At 45.8% G+C, this 20301-nt stretch overlaps 1 protein-coding gene across 1 annotated transcript in view; it reads left to right on the forward strand.

Moving 5' to 3' along the window:
• Nucleotides 1-2202: 2202 nt before the first annotated feature.
• The window catches only part of epha2b (eph receptor A2 b), a 36379-nt gene continuing 18280 nt past the window's right edge, over nt 2203-20301 (forward strand). Inside the window, exons 1-3 of the mRNA XM_079494248.1 lie at nt 2203-2305; nt 3134-3216; nt 4799-5447. Of these exons, the coding sequence (XP_079350374.1) occupies nt 2230-2305; nt 3134-3216; nt 4799-5447 (808 nt within the window). The 5' untranslated portion in view covers nt 2203-2229. The remainder of the gene's footprint in view (nt 2306-3133; nt 3217-4798; nt 5448-20301) is intronic.

Below are 20301 nucleotides of genomic sequence, written 5' to 3' on the forward strand. Positions count from 1 at the left end.
TCTGTGGTCCTCATGGGGTCTGCTGGTAGGGACCCACAGAGCCCAGGGGTCTGTGGGGGGGTTCCAGGGGGTCTCCAGCAAAATGAGTTAATAGCTATAGCATCAAAATCAGTTTGACCATGCATTTTAACCCCCTACATTTGATAGTGGTGGAAAAAGTACTGAATTGATTTACTTAAGTATAAAAGTACCAATACTGCAATTTAGAACTACTTCGTTACAAGTAAAAGTACGGACTTGAGTAAAAGTACAAAAGTATCGGCATCAAAATGTACTTAAAGTACTAAAAGTAAAAGTACTCATTGTGCAGAATGTGCCATTTCACAAGTAAAAAATGTGTACAAAATCTATTGAAAATAGCAGATCTACAAGCTCACAATGCGTCGCGGTGTGACGCATTGTGAGCTTGTAGATCGGCTATTATTTTCAAATGGTGGTAAATGTATGTTTTCTAATCAAAATTAAAAAGTGACTATAGTAACTAAAGTTTTCAAATAATTGTAGGGAAGTAAAAGTACAAATTTTGGCTCTGAGATGTAGTGGAGTAGAAGTAAAAGTACTGGAAATTGGAAATTGATTGATTGATTGAAATATTTATTAACAGTTTGCAGAATTACAGTACATTTCAAGCACAAACTCAATACAAAGACTGTTAACTGTGAGTGGACGACCCAATTAAGCATTACACTTGTTTACAAGAGGGTCCACCATGTTCAATTCATTTAGAGACGTACAGATAGACACTACTATATAGTCAAAGAACAGAACAGGAATTCATCATAAAATACTTTAAATACCTCAAAATTGTACTTAAGTACAGTACTTAAGTAAAAGTACTTAGTTACTTTCCACCACTGGATATTTGATAGCATAAACTCACAATCTGCTAGCCTTTAAACACAAATCTGGTTATCTGGGTGCCCCACTGCCCCTAGCGCAACATATTTTCAGACATATTTGTCCGTGGCAAAGACTTGTCCATAGCAATTTTTGTATTTACTTTTTGAGGGCCGCTAGCCCCCCTCCTATATTCAGCTAGTGTAGATTTTTGTTCTAACACAAACATTAAATGCCACAATGAATGGAGAATTTACATCATGTGTCTGAGCAAATCGGTATTTTTGTCCTACACAAAGATTAAATTCCCATTGACAATGAATGGAGAATTTACGTCATATCTCATAGGCTATATGTAAGCAAATTGGCTATTTCAGTTCTACACAAATTCCCATTAACAGTGAAGCAATAGCCCTAGATTATAAGAGCACCCCTCACTTCACACGGGTGTGATTTTTTTTACACAACATTATGTTCTTATTTTGATCATAAAACCCAATTTTACTGAATGTCAAGTCTCCATGGTTTTCCTCAGAATAGTGTGACACTGCATGATTATGGTTCTCAAATCTTGTATTTACTCAGTCTCTGCAGAGTGCACAAATGCCAAATGGAACCAAATGGACCCGTAATTGTCAGTGTTACAGGCCCATTATGGTCATTCAGGGCTAGGCTAGCTCTTTGTGTTTATGGTAATATTATTGTCCACTCGTGAGTCGTGACAAAAAAAGAAATTTGACAAAAACATGTCCACCACAAGCAAGCATAATGGCGATGATCCGAACCTGGGCCTAATTTGCGGTAGTCCAGTAAAGTCGCGACGTGTCGCCGTGATGATGTGAGCAACATCTTTTTGGCATGAAAGCAAGCATCGAATCCGTCGATCATCTATTCAACACCCCTGCGCGATGATGGAGTATTTCAATTAAAGTTAATCTGTAACCAGCGCTGGTAAAGTCCCATATCTATGTGCCACACCCCCCACCCAGGCGGCCCGGCCCGGCCCGGCCTGCATGCCATGCACATCGATATGCATGCATGGCCTCCAGTCAGTCCACACACACACACACACACACACACACACACACACACACACACACACACACACACGCACACACGCACACACACACACACACACACACACACACACACACACACGCACACACACGCACACACACATTCCACCGGGCGGAGTCCGTGACGTCCCCCATCATTTGTGAATGAGGCTTCCGATTCAGACGCACTCAGTCGCTCTCACTCACTCGACTCTCACCACCAGTTCAGTTCAGTAGAGCGACCCATGCAGCAGGGCCAGCCGCACGGTCCCAGCACTGAGCCCGCACAGGAAAGGAAGGCAATAAGGGGGAGAAACAAGAAGAAAAGCTGGACAAAATGGATTTCTGTGGACGATTATTATTTTCATATGTATTTATTAACGGTATATTTATTACGTTGCAATCTACAGAAGGTGAGTGGTCTTCACTTAAAGTTCCTTCAAAGTTTGTTAACTTTTTTTCTCTCCCAGGCACAAGTTGCTCTGTGTGTGTGTGTGTTGCTCCTAACACGCGTGCCATGTGAGGAAAGATAACTATAGAGGAAGTAGCTGCCTACCTGGAATTTGCTGTCTAACTATTTCATTTGTATTTATTGTTTGTATGATCATTTCTAACACGTTAGATTATTTGCCAAATAATGAAATGTGTACGTACCCGATCACAGAGCCCATATGCCCATTAGTGTCGATGTTTTATTGCTGATTTGATGTTTTACATTAGCCTACAATATCATAAGGTGTGTCAGTGAAATGACAGGCACCAGTAACTTTTAGACACATGGCACACTCGAGTTCGTCTGGTTGAAAAACACGAGGAACTTTGGAGAAGTCAGGGAATGTTGTATTAGGCACTTTAAAATGTATTTGCCTACCCGTCAGTCGGACACTGCCGCCGTCCTTCCTCAAGTTCCTCTACCTCGTGGATAACCATTTCCACTTCACTTTTATAGTTAAGCCTATAAGTAGGTGATACAACAAAATAGCTCCATTTTATATTCTGTTTGATACAATGTGCTATGGGTGCTGGTTTCTTGATTACTTAAAGAAAGAAAGGTTTCTCCTCTTCAGTTTCCTTCCAGAAAAAAGTGCGATGCATTGTAGCCTACTTTATCAAATATTAGCTATATTTAAAACATGTAACTGTCTATCATATTAAAGGTCATACCGGGCCAGCACATTTTTCTTTACGCACGGACGTTCATTATTTTGTCATTGATAGAATATGTGCTTTTATCTGTGCAGAGGTGTTGTTGGATATGAAGGCAGCAGGGAGTGAACTGGGCTGGCTAACGTGGCCCCCCCTCGAACAGGGAGAGAAGCAAGGGGTAAGTACTGTATTATCCACCCAACCAGGCAGGAGCCACATTTATCCTTTGGGGAATTTGCCTGGAAATACTTGCATGCATGACAGACATCACAAAAAGCACGATCATAACTTATACTGTTCCACTCCACTGCATTCGTGTCTCAAAATATGTGCCCATGTGACCGTTGTGTGGTTTAGCTGTTCATCCTCCCCTCATCATTGTCAGGTATCTTTGGAAGTTTGGTACTACTGAAAGGCTAATGACTGGTTCAGCATGAATGTGGGAAGGGAAGGGGTCGGAGAATAATTGATCAGGGGGGGGTTGAGTTGACTGCAGAGCATATGTTTGGGCTGCACCAAGGAATAGACACAGAATGGCTGCTCGCTGTATACAGAGAATACTTGTGGCTTCTTGTGGTTGCAAGGCTTCAGCTCCAGAATTGTATGTTAGAGTGCAATTAACTTTTAAAGTTTGCAGCATGTGGTGCCTCTTAGGGGGGAGGGGTTGTAGATACAGCCAATCAGTCCAACCTATCTTTTCCTTACCAGGGGAAAAAATGTCTATCTTTAGAGCTGCATCATTACATCCAATTGCTATGGTCATTTTGTGAAAGTATGTATGCACACTTGGTTGAAATTCATGGTTTCATAGTAGGCTAAATGGCCGTTCAGTCGCACGCAAATTTGTTTTATGTGTATTGGCTCATTGTAGCATGCTGCTGCTGAATTAAAAGGCATGCTTGGGCATGCTTGCAATTTTGACACACTCGACTCCTCTGACTTTCTTGAAGATAATGTGACTCACCTTCACTGCTGCATAATTTGATGTACAATAGTTTGTGCACGATAGTTTTAGTCTGAATCATCGTTGGTGAGAATAATAGTTTTATTACACAGTTAGCCATGTTATAACCCTTTATGACTCTTTATGATGATTATCATTTTAGCTCATATTTGCTCATTTTAAATACCCCTTATTCAAAAAAAAGTTCAGTAGCAGTTTTTATAGAGGCGTTGGTTCTCCTGTTACACATCAAGTTTATATGCAGTGCCACACACTCAGCCAACAAAGCACATTCCTTTAATTAATAGCATAGTGGCAACATGCAGAGAGCAAACCACAGGCTCTGCCCCTGTGGGGGCCGAGTGCTTTTCTGCAACCAATGTTACGTGAAAGCATGCTGGTAGAATTTTGTTAAAAATGTCTGTGGCAGCATTTAGTTTATGTACAGCAACATTGTTCAAACAAGATGCCAGCAATGCTGATGGCATGTGAAACGAAAGAACAAAGAATTATTAACTCTGCATCTCTTCAATGTATTATTGACACGAATATACCTTATAATCAATGGAAGCTCAGACATTATGTTACAAAAAAGCTTTCTTGAGAAAAACGCGCCAAGATGGATGCTTAGTAATTTTCATTGCCATAATGTGGAGTTGCCCCAAACACAATGTTTTAGTTTCAGGTCTCTAGCATGGACCCTTAAGACGAATTATGTTTCACAGTTCCGGTTCAGCCCATTACACATAGGGGTTCCCCAAGGATCAGTGTGTGGTGTGTGTCTCTAACCTTTTCCTCTTGTATGTTCTATTTTCAGTGGGAGGTGGTCCAGAAGACCATGAATGGCTCCCAGTTCTACTCATACTCTGTCTGCAATGTCGGGGAACGTGAGCAGGACAACTGGCTCCGCACCACCTTCATACAGCGGCGCCCGACAGCCTCCCGCGTCTTCGTGGAGCTTCAGTTCATCGTACGTGACTGCAATTCATTCGACGGTGCCTCGCTCACCTGCAAGGAAACCTTCAACCTCTTCGCCTCCGAGTCGGACGCAGACGTCGGCACGACCTTTCGCAAGGGCCAGTTCAGGAAGGTCGCCACCATCGCGCCTGACGAGATCACCAGCAAGAGCGAGTTGCACATCAACACGGAGACTCGCGTGGTGGAGAACCTGTCAAGGAAAGGCTTCTACCTGGGCTTCCAGGACATCGGCGCCTGCATGGCTCTGCTCTCCGTCAGGGTGTACTACAAAATCTGCCCCACCACAGTGAAGAGCCTCGCTGCTTTCCCGGAGACGGTGGCGGGTGGCGAGAACCAAGCGCTCAGGGAGGTGAACGGGGTGTGCATCGATAACGCGGTCAGCGAGGAGCTGCCACGCATCTACTGCACCGTGGACGGCGAGTGGGTGGTGCCTGTCGGGCAGTGCCAATGCAAAGCCGGCTACGAAGCATCCGAGGACACCTGCAAAGGTAAGGTCGTTCTCTTGCCGACTATCTGTCCTCGGCCATTTTGGTTTTCTGTCGGAAGCCTGGATGTAGTTTCCATAAGGTGTTTATTATTTTAAAGCATCTTTTACCTTAGTCACTGTTTACACTTTGTATAATAACCACAGGTTGAATGAAAATGCACATGATCCCATTATATGTGGGAAGCGTTTGGTATTTATCATGGGCGTTATGTATCATCATTGTGTGCTGGAATTCTCCCTTTGGCTAATGCAGCTCCTCAGTCATGGAAGGAATGCTCTCTTGTGCATGTCACAACATCGGCCCTGACCTTGAAACCGCCAGCTATCGAATCTGGGAACGTGCTTCATGGCTGCAGCTATGATTGACAAAATGCACGTGTTGGTGGATTTAAATAATTTTAACTAAGACAATAAATAAATGAACTAAACAAGAAGGGTGCCTGGTGGATGGACCAGTTAGTGCTCCTCTCAGCCGTGAGGATTAGGACATGAGTTTGAATCTGACTGCCCTCTTGTCTTGCACGTGTCATGTCTCCTCTCTCTGCCCATAGTTTCCTGTCTCTCTACACTCTCCCGTGAAATATATCATGAACTACTTAGACCATATACTATTAAACTGTATACTTCATTGACTGGGCTCCCAGCTCTATTCTTGGCCCCCTCCTTTTTCCCCTCGACACCAAATATCTTCGCTGAAAATAGCCGATCTACAAGCTGACGACGGGTACAGGCTTTAGTTTCGACACTATTATTGGTCCGACAGTCATTAGACCGACAACCTACCTCAAACCCTAACCTAACCACAAGCACGGGAGTGCTAGTCCGACAGTTGTTCCTGCATGTCGGACTAATGCTCCGTCGGAATTACCATCGGATCCCGCTGACGACGTGTCACATTGTGAGATGCGTTGCGAGCTTGTAGATCTGCTATTTTCACCGAATGTTTGGCTATTAACACTGAATGTTTGCCTAATTTATGACATGCCCAGAAAAGGGGTGTTCATGTGGTTAAAAAAGTAAATAAAAGACTGACGCCTAGGTTTATTGACTGTCTGTTGCATCAGGTAGATTTCCGATCAATCATTCATTCATTATCGTCCTTTGTCTTATCTCCAGCTCAGATATGATCTGCTGCCATAATTCAAGCACTTGACTTTGTAGTTGCGACACAACCCGTTTTATGTCCCGGGCCAGACGGGGCCCTTTATTGTCGTCGGAAAGGGCCTGTCAGAATTGACGTGATTGATCAAAGACCGGGCCAAGGCCTCCTCCTCGACTGTGATGGATTAGCATCTTCAAGGCAAGGATGAGAACGAGGGGAGGAGGAGGCCCCCGGAAGAGGCCTCCGAGGCCAGGGCGACTTTGTTCACCGCATGCATCAGAGAACCTGGTGGCCCTCCTCTTGTGACCGGGCATGTTCGCTACACGTTCCCCCCTCACATTAGATGCTGACTTATTGAGTCCTCTTTTGGTAGAGAGAGGCGGTGCTTTGGTATTTGGGTGTATGGTGTGACTCCAGTGCATTTGTAGGTGAGCTCACTGCGTGCCAGGGCCTGTCGAGACTCTGCTGCTCCATGACAGAGTGCCTTGAGCTTCTCGCTTGCCTGAAGACACACGCGCACACACACACACACACACACACACACACACACACACACACACACACACACACACACACACACACACACCACACATTGCAGACTGTCACACACGACTGCTAGCAATAATCCTCACGATAATACATGCATGCACCCGCAGTCACACACACACACACACACACACACACACACACACACACACACACACACACACACACACACACACGCACTGTAGTTGCAAATCCCCCTTTGCAACCTCTTCATAATAGATTGCCTGGTTCTCTCTCATCGTTAACAGGCAGCCACACGGTGGAATCCAGAGTTAATGTAATGCAGAGATTGTACAAATGGAATCAAATGGACCCGTAACTCCACAAGGGTCCATTCCATTGTGAACTTTCAGAGTGAAATTAACTCTCTGGATTGTACAGTGTTATTATGTGTGATGAGCCCAATGCCCATCTGTCATTTGCACCGTTAAGAGTGCCCAGGTAGGCTGATTAAAGGGGGAGAGAGAGAGGAGGCGCAAGGAATGAATGAATGACCCAGGGAAATACCTCCGCCGCGCGTGGCCCAGCAAACTGTTTGTGCCTGAGTGAGTGAGGGGTGTGATTAAAACAGAGAAAGAGGTGAGGAATGGAATGCAGCGGCAGAAGAACAATGACGTCCTCTGTTCAGCCCGCTGTCAGGCTGTAGGCACTGCTGGCCTCATGCTCATCCTCCAGACCCTTGTACCAACACTACCGCCCCCAGTGCACGCACACACACACACACACACACACACACACACACACACACACACGCACGCGCACACACACGCACCACCTCCACCCCTTTGGTTGGCAGTGGTGGAAAGTACATTTACTTAAGTACTGTACTTAAGTACGAGTTTGAGGTATTTCTTGTACTTTACTTGCGTATTTCCAATACTTCTACTCCACTACATCTCGGATCCAAATACTATACTTTTACTCCACTACATTTATTTGAAAACTGTACTTATTATAGTTACTTTGTAGAAATTGATTATTATGACAAAATATACATTAACCACTTCAGCCCTATACATACATTTTGGCCATTTGAAAATCGCCGATCTACAAGCTCACAATGCGTCGCATAACTTGAAACGGGACATTGTGCACAATGAGTAGTTTGTACTTTTAGTACTTTTAAGTACATTTTTATACCAATACTTTTGTACTCATTTTGAATTCCGGACTTTTACTTGTAACAGACAGAGTATTTCTACATTGCAGTTTTGATACTTTTACCTAAGACAAACATTTGAGTACCTTTTCCACCACGTCCACCAGCCTTTTCCCCGTCGGTTGGTACATTCCTGTCGGTTTTGCCGAGTGAGGAACCTCCCCGGATTACTCCAGACCTGTGGAATTCCCAGGAGGAGAGCAGCCCCGGGTCAGGGCCTTTCAGGGGGATAGAGGGGGGGGGGATAAACCCACCTCCCTCACCTAGATGGAGTGGACGGGGAGGTCGCAGCAGAGTGAAGTGAACCCAGTGATACAGAGATGAAGACAGAGATAGATCACGGGTTTACAATGTGAGGCAGGCAGAGACTGAACGCATGGCCCCATTGGCCCCTAATGGTTCTGAGTGGAAAAGCCCACTCAGGCACGTTCGTTCACTCTCATCGTTATCGTCGCTGTCTGGTTAAAACGCAGCGGAAAAAGCAGTTTCAGCATTCATCTTTCTCAAGTTGAACTTTCTTTTTGGCCATTTGCGTGTTTGTCACATTGGAGCAGGCAGGGCCATTTTGAAACCTGTTTAAAAGCGGCAATCCGTAACCTTTATGTCCCACCTGGGATTGGAACCCATATTTCTCCACACGAGAGACCCTGACCCAACACATTCTCTACCACTTATCCAAGAGGCGGCCCCCTATTTGACATGGAGACATATTGCACTCATGAGCTTGAGGCAGTGCTATGTGCTACTATTTTAGGTGTGGAACCTGACTAGAGAATCCACCACCAACCACTATAGATGCGCTTCTTGTATTGTATTAACATAATTCGTTTCTTCCGGGGAGAAAAAAACACATTTTTGAGGCTATTGTTTTTTTCTCTCTCCATAAACCAATGCTATTGAACACACTTTACATCTGTGCGTTGGTTACGGACAAAACCTCTTAACTCCATTGGACCCTCAAACTGTCTGCTAAAGCAGCTGCTAAGTCCACCACCTCTCCCTCTCTCATACAAGTAATTGACAATATATAAAGTCACAATACCAACTTTGATGAGGCAGTATCGCTTTGTTTAAAAAATATATAAGGTTTTCTTCCTTTCCTGAAAGATGAAAAATGAACATTTTGAAGTTAGGGTGGTTTCTTTTCGACAGCAGAGATTGGATAATCTAGTGTAATTCTTTAAAATGACTTCAGGATTATGAAGGGGAGAAAATATATATTTCCTTTACTTTTTGGGAGGGGCTCGGGGTGTTCAGTAGCATAGTCACTTTATTATTTATCTCTGTACCTATTACATGCAAACAAAATAACTCAGATTCGTATGTTGTACTTACTTTAAATCTGTCATATTACCCAAGGAATATGATCTGTGATCATGACTATTACTGTGTCTCCAGTGAAAATTTCAATACAAAAAGGATTGCAGCTTTTAAAATCCTATTGTCAGCATCATCTAAACAAACACAACCATGATGGTACCACTGTGTTCCTTCCACAAAAACCAAAAAGAAAACATACTTTTTGCAGATGTGTTTAGTCTGTTTAGTCACAGCACCAGCACTTGATGCTTCCAGTTGGGACTCGCTGTGACACCGTCCTCCCCAGAAGCCTGTCACACCCATCCTTACTCATAATCCACAGTGGCACAATGGAACGGCATACCTTATGTTACCTCACAATGAATGGCTTCTCCATAGGTGTTGTGTACTGTACTCTACTGTGCTAGCCTGTACGTGTGTCTGGGCACACACCTCGCCAGCCACCGTAGAGCATGCAGTGAGCTTATATGATCCCACAGCTTGGCAAATATGGCTTAAGCCCACTTCATGGTTTCCAAATGGCCTTGTTTACAAATGGAGGCCAGAAGCAAAATGTGTGGACTTGCCAAGAGTGGTTTCGCGTGTGTGTGTGTGTGTGTGTGTGTGTGTGTGTGTGTGTGTGTGTGTGTGTGTGTGTGTGTGTGTGTGTGTGTGTGTGTGTGTGTGTGTGTGTGTGTGTGTGTGTGTGTGTGTGTGTGTGTGTGTGTGCGTGCGTGCGTGCGTGCGTGCGTGCGTGCGTGCGTGCGTGCGTGCGTGCGTGTGTGTGTTGGGAAGTAGCGTCTTGGTGGAACTTTCGAATGAGTTCCGTTGGAGTTATATACTCGAACTGGGGACAGTTTTTAACTCTGTTTCTGTCTGGCTCCATCCATGCATCTTCCTGTTTCTTTCTCCCTCTAATTCTTGTTTGTTTCTAATTCTATCCCTCTGTTTGTTTCTCTCTCTCTGTTTCTGTCTGTCTCTATCTCTCTGTTTCTGCCTCTCTCTTTGTTTCTGTCTGTCTGTCTATCCCTCTCTCTCTCTCTCTCTCTCTCTCTCTCTCTCTCTCTCTCTCTCTCTCTCTTTCTTTCTCTATGTATTTATTTGTGTGTCTCTATCATTTCCAAGCTGATGTAACATAAACAGTTGGTGACTAAGTTGTAGTTGTGTGACTGTGCACTGTGGTGAGTGACTCGTATGGGTAGTAATTGACTTGGGTGTGTGCGTGCTTTTTAAGTAAAGTATAACTACTGGTTCTGCATTGCATTTTTGCCTTCAGTGCAGTCCCAGTGTGCCGGCTCCACTTTTCTCTGCCTCAAGTCTTCCCTATAGTCTCTCCTCGGTGTGCTCTGTCCTTCTGAGTTCGGAGGTCACTCTTTTCAGGTCACTATTTTCAGTCCGATTCCACGTTCCCATTGTCTCCCGATGTGGTTTTAACGAAACGGGCCTCCGCTATTTCACAAGCTCGTTGTTGTGTGTAACAAACTGACAAACATATTTCTCTTGCGCTTTGTTGATACTTGATGGATAATGGAGCTAGTATTATTATTACTGGCTCCCGCCCGGGTCTCGAAGGTGACACCGATCAAGTTTAAACATCCCGTTTCACACGGCCCTGATGGGGCTATTTAGATGTTGTACTGTTCTGCTGTCCACCAGTAAATAAATATGCCTACTTGCTCCACGACTGACTCCAAAAGATAAATAGAGGCTGAACTTGAACTATACCCCCCAATCTTTCAATCACAGTTTTTAGCAAGGGAGGCACAGGCGAAAATGACCGTTCATGCTCACATATTGGCCAAGACACATAAACATGTAGTGTAGATAAAATGTAAACATTATCTGCCTTTCTTTCTCCCCTCCCTTTTTGTTGCTGTTCTGAATGTGTCTTGTGGGAGCTGTGTTTTATGTTAAGATGTCGTACTGTGTGTGTACGTGCTAGAAAGAGAAGATTCCTTGTGGACTGTATAGCGTGAGGGAGTGAGGAAACAAATGGACAAGTACTGTTTAATGGTGCTTTGGCTTTAACCAGATATATCTGTCCCTGGAGCCAGCTTGTTGATCATCCAGAACCTCTTTTTAAGGCCACAGTCTTGTGGGATTCCCCCACGATGAGGAGTATACAGAGACGTGAGCGTAGGATCCCACTTACAGATCTCACAGATTTGACACAGTTGACTTAAAGTGCAGAAAAGAAAAGAGCCTCATTCAGGGCTCCTCTCACACATAATGAAACCGTCTCCTTCCCTGTGTCCAAATTTTATGCTCCGTCGAATTCCCCTCGGCCTTCGTTCCCAGCAGTCGGTCAGGGAAAAAAAAGAAGGAAGGTTACTCCACAGCATTGTCTTTGACAGTGTAGAAAGAGACCCTCATTTCATTCCGTCCTATGGCAGTATAGCGTAGCGAAAATAGCCACTCTATACAAGCTCATCAGCTATTTTCAAAAAGTCGTTTGAAAAATGTCTAAAAGTTTTGCCTAGAACTTTGACAGTGTTGTCCCTCATTTAAATGCACATGTGTGCGGTATATAAGCCTGTCTTTTCCCTCTCCTGCTCTTAGGCGGAACGGGAGGGTTTTTTTGGGGGGGGAAAGACACCGTGATTACTTTGAATTAGCAGGACTCTCAGATCTCATGCCAAGTTAACGTCGGCCTCTCGGGCTCAACATCAGGGAGTTGGTTAGATAATGGGTGGTGGGGTGGGGGGCGACTCTGAAGAAGATGCTTTCAAGCAGTCATGCAGTGTCTTGCCGGGCCACGTTTGCAGCGAGCAGAGGCCGACTGATTACCCTATAACATCACAAAGAAGATGACAAGGAAATGTACTTCGGCTTCCTTTAATGTGGATCAGAAGGTAGTTACTGTTGTGGTTTAATAACGCTTGCTCACTGTGACGACTGACACTTGATTTCTCTTTGAATGTACTGTATATCAGGCACGCCGCGTTAAACATTTGATATCAGATACGTGTCTCTTGGATACTCTGTTTTCTTTCCTTCCCCCCCCCCCCCCCCCCCGTATTATTAAGATTCCTGTTTTGTTGTTATTGGTTGGGTTGCAGTGGAAAGTGATGACAAAGATGTCGGCGGTCACGCGGCAACAAAAGATGGGTTGAAATGTCCCTTTGATGTCTTTGTTAGCCGCCGCGCGGTAACATTAAGATTGCATTCATTACCTAAAAGAGTAGAGACTGTTGAGTTGAACCACATGGATCCTCTTTCTGGGCATGTCATCATCATAGGCGCACATTCAGCGGAAATGTTTTTGCAAAAAATAAAATGCAAATCTACAAGCTCACAACATGTCGACGACGTTGTACCATGAAGCACAATATACACCTGAAGTTTAAAATATGTTTCTAAAATATCTATTTCGACACAACATTGAGAACTTTTCATAATCGACTCGATTAGTCGATTAGTCTGATTAACCACTTAACCATGTATTATACTTCATTGTACAATGGTGGCGTACAGAAATTGCGAAAATAGCCCATCAACGAGCTTGTATTATTCTGCTTGTATTCTGTTCAAAAAAAATATAATCATGATCGTTCCATAATCATAATCGAGGCAGATGTTGGAAATAATCATGATATTGATTTTGACGTCACGTCATATCTCCCAGCTGTATTTATATTATATTCTGTAGTGCTTTAGTGGTTCACGTTGTAAGTCATGTGCATGTTTGCCTGGCCTTGTCATAACGGTGGCCATTATTTTCTTTCCATGAACACACAGGATTGGGTGACAAGGCTAACTGATCATTAATGTTTGGGTTCGCTCTGTCACAAAGTTATGCACAGAATCGTGTTTGTCACATTGAATATGTGAATGACCAGCGGCGCTATCATTTCCTGCTCACTGCTCACTTTTGTGAATCAATTCTGAACACTACTTTGTGCGTGTGTGTGTGTGTGTGTGTGCGCCTGTGTGTGTGCGTGCATGTGTCTGCGCCGTGTGTACGTGTGTTGGGAAGGGGGAGATATTTCCCCTCTGTGACATTCCTGGGCCTGGAAGCCAACGGGAGAGTGGGGGACAGGGGACGGTGGGACGGGGACGGTGGGGGGGGTAGGCAGTCTATCGTGTCCACCACCACCACGATGTGGAGAGTATTGTATTGTATTGTGCTGCCGGAGTGTGTGAGGTCAGCACTTTCCTTCCCCACGTCAGTCAGTCACCACCGCCGTCCCGCGAGCTCGGCCACCAGCAACAGGAAACCGGAGGTCACCTAATCCCCACAGTGACTCCCCCCGACCCGTCGGCTCAGGGGTTTTCATTGTGGGCCCGCGGCCGGCCGCTCGGCAGCCTCATTCATTCAACCGCTTTGATTTTACATTCTTTTTTTTTTGCCCTGCTCCAGTGTTGTTTTCGTCGACTAATACTATGACGAAAAGTGTTTGTTGACTATACCTTTTTTCACAGACGAAAACTAAATAGAAACTAAATGAAAACTAAGCTATGGTGACTAAAACTAAGACTAAATATATCGACAATTTCGTGAAGAAATAAAAACTAGACTAAAAGGTTAGGAAGGGACTAGTGGACAAGAGATCCAGTATAAGTCATTTTACACTTGGTTGCATGCTGAAAATAGCTTATCTACAAGCTCACAACGCGTCGTGCTGCGACGCGTTGTGAGCTTGTAGATCGGCTATTGTCAGCAAGTGTAAAATCATTTTACTAAAACTAGACTAACACTAAAACATTCCAGGTGATTAAAATGTGACTAAAACTAAATGAAAACTATTCAAGAGACTATGACTAAAACTAAAATCTAATTTTGCTGCCAAAAACAACACTGCCCTCCTCGAGATATCTGGTATTTGTACAACCAAATGTCTTTACATCGTTAGGTAAACCAGGAAGCAGACCAGAAGTCATCAGAATCCAAGTGGTCTAGGAACTGGGGTTTGTTGTCTTTTCTCTGTCACCTGGCTGTCTGGACTGGACCTGCCAGCACCATGCCAGTTCAGACCAAAGCCAGATGTGGCTTGGTAACCATGACTGGGGTCAAAGTGCACCACAGAGGAGTCTTATTGGAACGCGCTCCAGACGCCCTGTTTCATGTCAGGCAATTTATTAACCGATTCCCAATGTGGCCGCGGCCCTATTCTGGGGCATGGTCATAGGTGGAAATTGTCAAAAAATGTGGGAGAGGGAGGGGGGGGGGGGGGAACAACAACACAAAATACCCACACACTCACTCCTTTGTCTCCTCACCGTGCACGGTGAGCCGCACGGTTTAGGTGAGGAGACAGAGAGAGAGGTGTGAGAGAGAAAAGGGGATTAGGTGGTGCATTTTATTGTGTTTGTTAACAACACAGAGATGAAAGCGCCGGGTGCAGTTGTGAAACAGATGTAATGCCCTTACACAGCTGCTCCATCGGTCAGCTAATCCTTTTGACTAATGCCTCCTCCTCCTCCCTCCGTCGGCCCTTTACACCTTTTAACTACCTCGACCGTCGTCCCCTCCCCTCCCATACCTCGGCCGGTGACCCCTCTGGGCTCGCGTTACATGGTAAACCTAACCCCCCCCCATCATGTGAGACCTTCATTGTTCCACACCACCCCCCCCCCCCCCCGCCCTCCTTCCCTCCATCCCTACCTCCCATGCTAATGACACGTTGTCATCCTGCATACAAACAAAAGTGACATGACGTATTGCGCTCGGACTTCGGCTCTGGAACGGCGTTGCCAACTCTCGTGAGAGAAATGAGCCAACCCACCTCCAAAAACAACCCAAAGGCAGGCCAACTCTTGCGAGGGAAGTAAAAGTCAAATCTCCCCTCGAAGCCAAAACAATCCAAAACAAGGCCAATAATATGGCCATATAATACTATAATGAAAAAAGATTTGATGCATTTATCATTATAAATACTATGTTTGGCTGTAATAATGAGTGTTTTGGTCCTTTATTATACTATTACACACATACTTGAGCCAGGCTCAATAAGTAGAGACAACAGACCGATTCTGTCACTTAAGGTGATTCACGCTCCCCCAAACCAATGCAATGGGTATTTATAGTATATACATCATGTTCGATTTTCAAAACAAGCCACTGAATTTTTTAAACAAGCCCAAAAAACCGCAACCCGCGATTTGTGGGAAAAAAACACTGCAACTCTGGAAAAACAGTCAAACACAAGCCAAAAGTTGCGGGAAATAAGCAGACTTGGCAACCTGGCTCAGGAATGAAAATAGGGGGGTTTGGGTTGGTGACAGGTTAGACCCATTCATTATGCGTGTGTATGTAAGTACCTGAAAATAGCAGCTTTTACTTGCCGAAATTAGCATTATCTTCAAAGCGCGAATGCGGCACTCCGCTGTGAGCTTGGAGATCTGCTATTTTCAGTGCGGGACACTGGCGCACATAACTAAGTATAACTCGGGCATTAGACCCCATTCATTATGCATGATGTGTATTTAGAAATCGCTCTCGACGTCGCAACAACTCATTTCACATTATAGAGAAGAGAGGCTCTTCTGGGGAGTTGTCCTCGAATACAAGATCAAGACGGATGGCATTTTCTCCTTTTCCTTTGCGTATTTATTTATTTTACTTGGGGTTTTATTTTTCCACCGGGGCGACCGTACTTCTGAATTTAACCTCCACCCCCGTGAAACATGCCACCGGCCTGGCCTGGCCTGGCCTGGCTGCGTTCGCTCTCTCCTCTCCTCTCCTCTCCACCACCACCACCACCACCTCCTCCTCTCCTCTCCACCACCACCTCCTCCTCTCCTCTCCTCTCCGCCTCCCCCACCACCACCTCCTCCTCTCCTCTCCACCACCACCACCACCACCTCCTCCTCTCCTCTCCACCACCACCTCCTCCTCTCCTCTCCTCTCCGCCTCCCCCACCTCCTCCTCTCCTCTCCTCTCCTTCGCTCCCTTGCTGCTTGTGTCTGTTTGTTTTAGTTGGCCATCGACTCCCCTGTAAGCCGTGGACAGTTTAACTCACAACTTGCCCCGAGGCAGACGTGACCTTTTGGCTCTTAAAAGCCAAGAGCCTGAGTTGACTGTGATTTCTGTGCGCCTCCCCCTCCCCCTCCCCCTCCCCCATCCCAACCTCATCTCGCGTCATGCCCTGCCTTCACTATGTACTCCCCCCCACCCACCCACAAACCACCACTTAGCTGTGGAGCCCTGGTCGCAGATTTCTCTTGTGGAGCCAGCCACCATATTAGCCATTCATCCATCCGTCCGACCAGGCATTCATCAATGTCTCACATCTCATCCATCTTAAACTGGGCCGCTGACAAACCGGGGGGCCCCACTCACTGCACAGCTCCCGCTGCAAAGCCTCTCTCGGGGGGCTCCCAGAATGTAGTCAGGTCCCCTGCGTTCGCTCACAATAAACAAACGAAACGTCGAGCCTCTCAGGGCACATGGTGGGGGGGGGGGGGGGGGGGGGGGGGGGCTCTCAAATGACAAACAGTGCCTCCATCTCTGGGGAGAGTGAACAGAAAAGGGATCTTTTCCTTTTTAAAGTTTGACGCATGAGACGTTGAGAGACGTTTGTTTATGAGAGACGGATAAGGTTCTCCTCAACACCCCCCCCCCCCACCAGACGTTTCAGAGCAGTTTTAGGTTATTTTTGTAAAGTGGTTCTCAAACTTTATTTCAAGATCCCCCATAACTCTGTGAATCCATTGGTTCCGTTCCTACACTCTCAGAGTTATACAGACATTAGTCTATTATTCGGAACTCCCTCAAGGAACCCTGAGGACCCCACTTTCTGTTATTGGTAGGGGGAGGGGGGGGGGGTCCCGCAATATCTTGTGTCTCTCGATCACTCTCTCCTGTACCTCGCAATGCTTTGATTGGCTGCTGTAGGAAGGAAGCGCCGCGTCAGCCTCACACTTCCTGCTTCCTGTTGTGTCCAGCAACAATCCAGAGACAAAGCCCCCAACACACACACGCGCACACACACACACACACACACACACACACACACACACACACACCCTGATTCTGTGGAACCAGGAACATTCCTTTTTTTTTTTACCGGAAATTTACTCTGCCCTGGCATTGTCGAGGAATCCCCTCAGTACCCAGTACTATACCCACAGCCAATGCTTACTTTTGCTTGATTACGTTTAATTTGCTGTCAGTCAGTCTGACTCATTATGTGCAAGGAAAACGCATAACTCATCCCCCTCCTGTTTTTAGGAAAGTGAAATGGGCTGAGACAGAGACGGTATACACTCTGGGGTCCAGCGGCCTCCTGTTGGGTGGTGTCCACCCTGGAATGCACTCTTGATTATAGAGAGACGGCTCACGGTGTAAGAAAGCCATCGTCCCCACAGCCGTGCCCGTGACCACGGCGCGTTGCAGCCTACCGTGTTACCGGCCCTGTAACACACACACACGCACAAATGCACGACACACGCACGCACACACGCACAGCCTGAGGCTAGACTTCCCTTATTCAGTGTGCCATGTGGCATCGAGGCTATTCCCATTCGTAACAAGTGTGTGTGCATGCGTTTCTTTTTTTCCTTCTCCTTTCTTCCTTGCTTTGGCAGTTGAATGGTACCGCATTCTCCTTGTCTGCTGCCGGGCGGCAGTGAATAGCCATGTTAATGGGTTAGCTGGGAGTCTTTTTTTTCTTCGTCTTTTTTTGCGAGGGAAGGGAGGGGACAGAGGAATTCGGGGATTACGATGAGGAGGAGAGGTAGGGGAGTTGGGGATGTGAATCAGGGTTCAGGGCGGCAGCTGTTACCCCTACTCAATGGCACAATTCTGCCTCTCTCTCTCCCTCCCTCCCTCTCTCTCTCTCTCTCTCTCTCTCTCTTTCTCCCTCTCTATCTCCACTGTTTTCCTCAAGTCCCCCAGCAGGACTGAGTAACCCTCGCTCTCTCTCCATGTTCCTGTCTCTTTCTTTCTTTGACCTTCTGTCTCTCCGTCCCTCCATTTTCCGCCTCAGCCATCCTCTGCGTAAAGTCTGTGTTAACGAGTAGCTGTGGCAGCTATTGGACAAACAGCTGCCGATGATGAAGAAAGCGAGGAGGAGAGGTCGTCTTGAAAGGACGAATGAGCCAACATGTGAGGCCGTCGCACAAAAGGTCACGCTCGGCTCTGGTACGCTGTCATCAACTTCAGCTAATCCTCACCTATCCCTTAACAACAGTCGGCTCCACTGAGATGCGGAGATGGTTGAAGTGAAATTTTTGGAGTCAATTGAGTAAATCCCCTGGATATGCTGGCCCGGGAGACGGTTGGCTCTCCTCTCCGCATGTGCGTGTCGTCACTTGTGGCTTCTATGTGAACCTCGCTCAAAACCCCGACCACAATGAAAGCCGGGTGCAGATCAATGGAATACATGCCCTGAGAATATGATCTCGCCGTCGTCCTTGGGTTTCGTCTTGTAACTCGCCTCTCTTTGGATGCCAACGGTGAAACTGCCTGCCTGTCTGTCACTTACTTGACACGTTTCACCTCTTCACTCAGGTCACCGCGGCTAAACTTCAAACTCGCCATCTGTCACACCTCTCGCTCTTTCCCCTTTGAATGCTTTCTGTTTCTGTCTCTGAAGCTCAGCGGTTGTCTTCAAACTTCATGTCACATGCTGGCCCCCAAATTGACTTTCTGTAGGTCCTGCACTAGCACCCCATTTCAAACAATTCTGTACGGGCGACCGCGGATATAAGAACAGATGTGGTTTAAATTGTACTTGAAATATCAATTTAATATAATTTAACAACTCTACATAGAACATCAAAAATACCCCCAAGATTAAACTTAGGTAAATAAAGCACTCCAGCCTGCCATAATCACATGTAGATTTTAAGAGTTAATGTAAACCACATTTGTCATTCATTGACTAAAGAGCTTAATTGTGAATTTGCTTATTTCTAACCTAGTGGTGATATTGAAACATATTATTTTTGTTTTGTATTGAAAAGTCAGTTAAGTATAGTGAAATTAAACTACTCCATTTGGCTGGGGACCCCCTGAAAGGACCTTCGGGAGATACCAGACCCTACTTTGAGAACCGGTCCATGTGTCAAGGCTGCTGCCATTTCTTTCCACTTGGTTCTCAGTATCTCTACACCCGGACACTGGTTATGTAAATATGTATGCCTCATCGTCTCTCTCTCTCTCTCTCTCTCTGTCACACGCACACACAAACACACTCTTGTTGCAACCTTGTATTCTTTGTTCTTTCAAACTAGTTTACTGTAATTTGAATAGTCAACATCATTCAAATGGACTTGGATGGAATGGAAAGTAAAGCCAAGTGTGCTTCTGCAGTATGTGTTTATGTTAATCACCGGAAGTTTTCATAGAAAAGGGTGTGTGTGTGTGTGTGTGTGTGTGTGCGTGTGCGTGTGCGTGTGCGTGTGCGTTTGTGTGTGCGCGCGTGTGTGTGTGTTCGGAAATTGAGGTATGAGAGGCGGGGAAGAACAGGTGACAGGGAGATCACATAATCCATCTTCGGATGTCAATTTTACTCGCCCACAGGTATGTGTGTGTGTGTGTGTGTGTGTGTGTGTGCGTGTGCGTGTGCGTGTGCGTGTGCGTGTGCGTGTGTGTGTGTGTGTCAGCGTGCGTGTGTGTGTGGGTGTCAGCGTGTGTAGTGTATGTGTGAGTGAGTGAGAGATCAAGTGCATTGCGCTTTGCATACATGTGGGTGTATTTTGTGCATACATGTGCACGTGGCTATGTAGTCTGTACATGCTTGTGTGTGTGTGTGTTTGTGTACTGTACGTGTGAAATGGGATAGCTGTGCGTGTGTCTGTCTG

The sequence above is a fragment of the Electrona antarctica genome (genome assembly GCF_951216825.1).
Source record: "Electrona antarctica genome assembly, chromosome: 2".
Taxonomy (NCBI): Eukaryota; Metazoa; Chordata; class Actinopteri; order Myctophiformes; family Myctophidae; genus Electrona; species Electrona antarctica.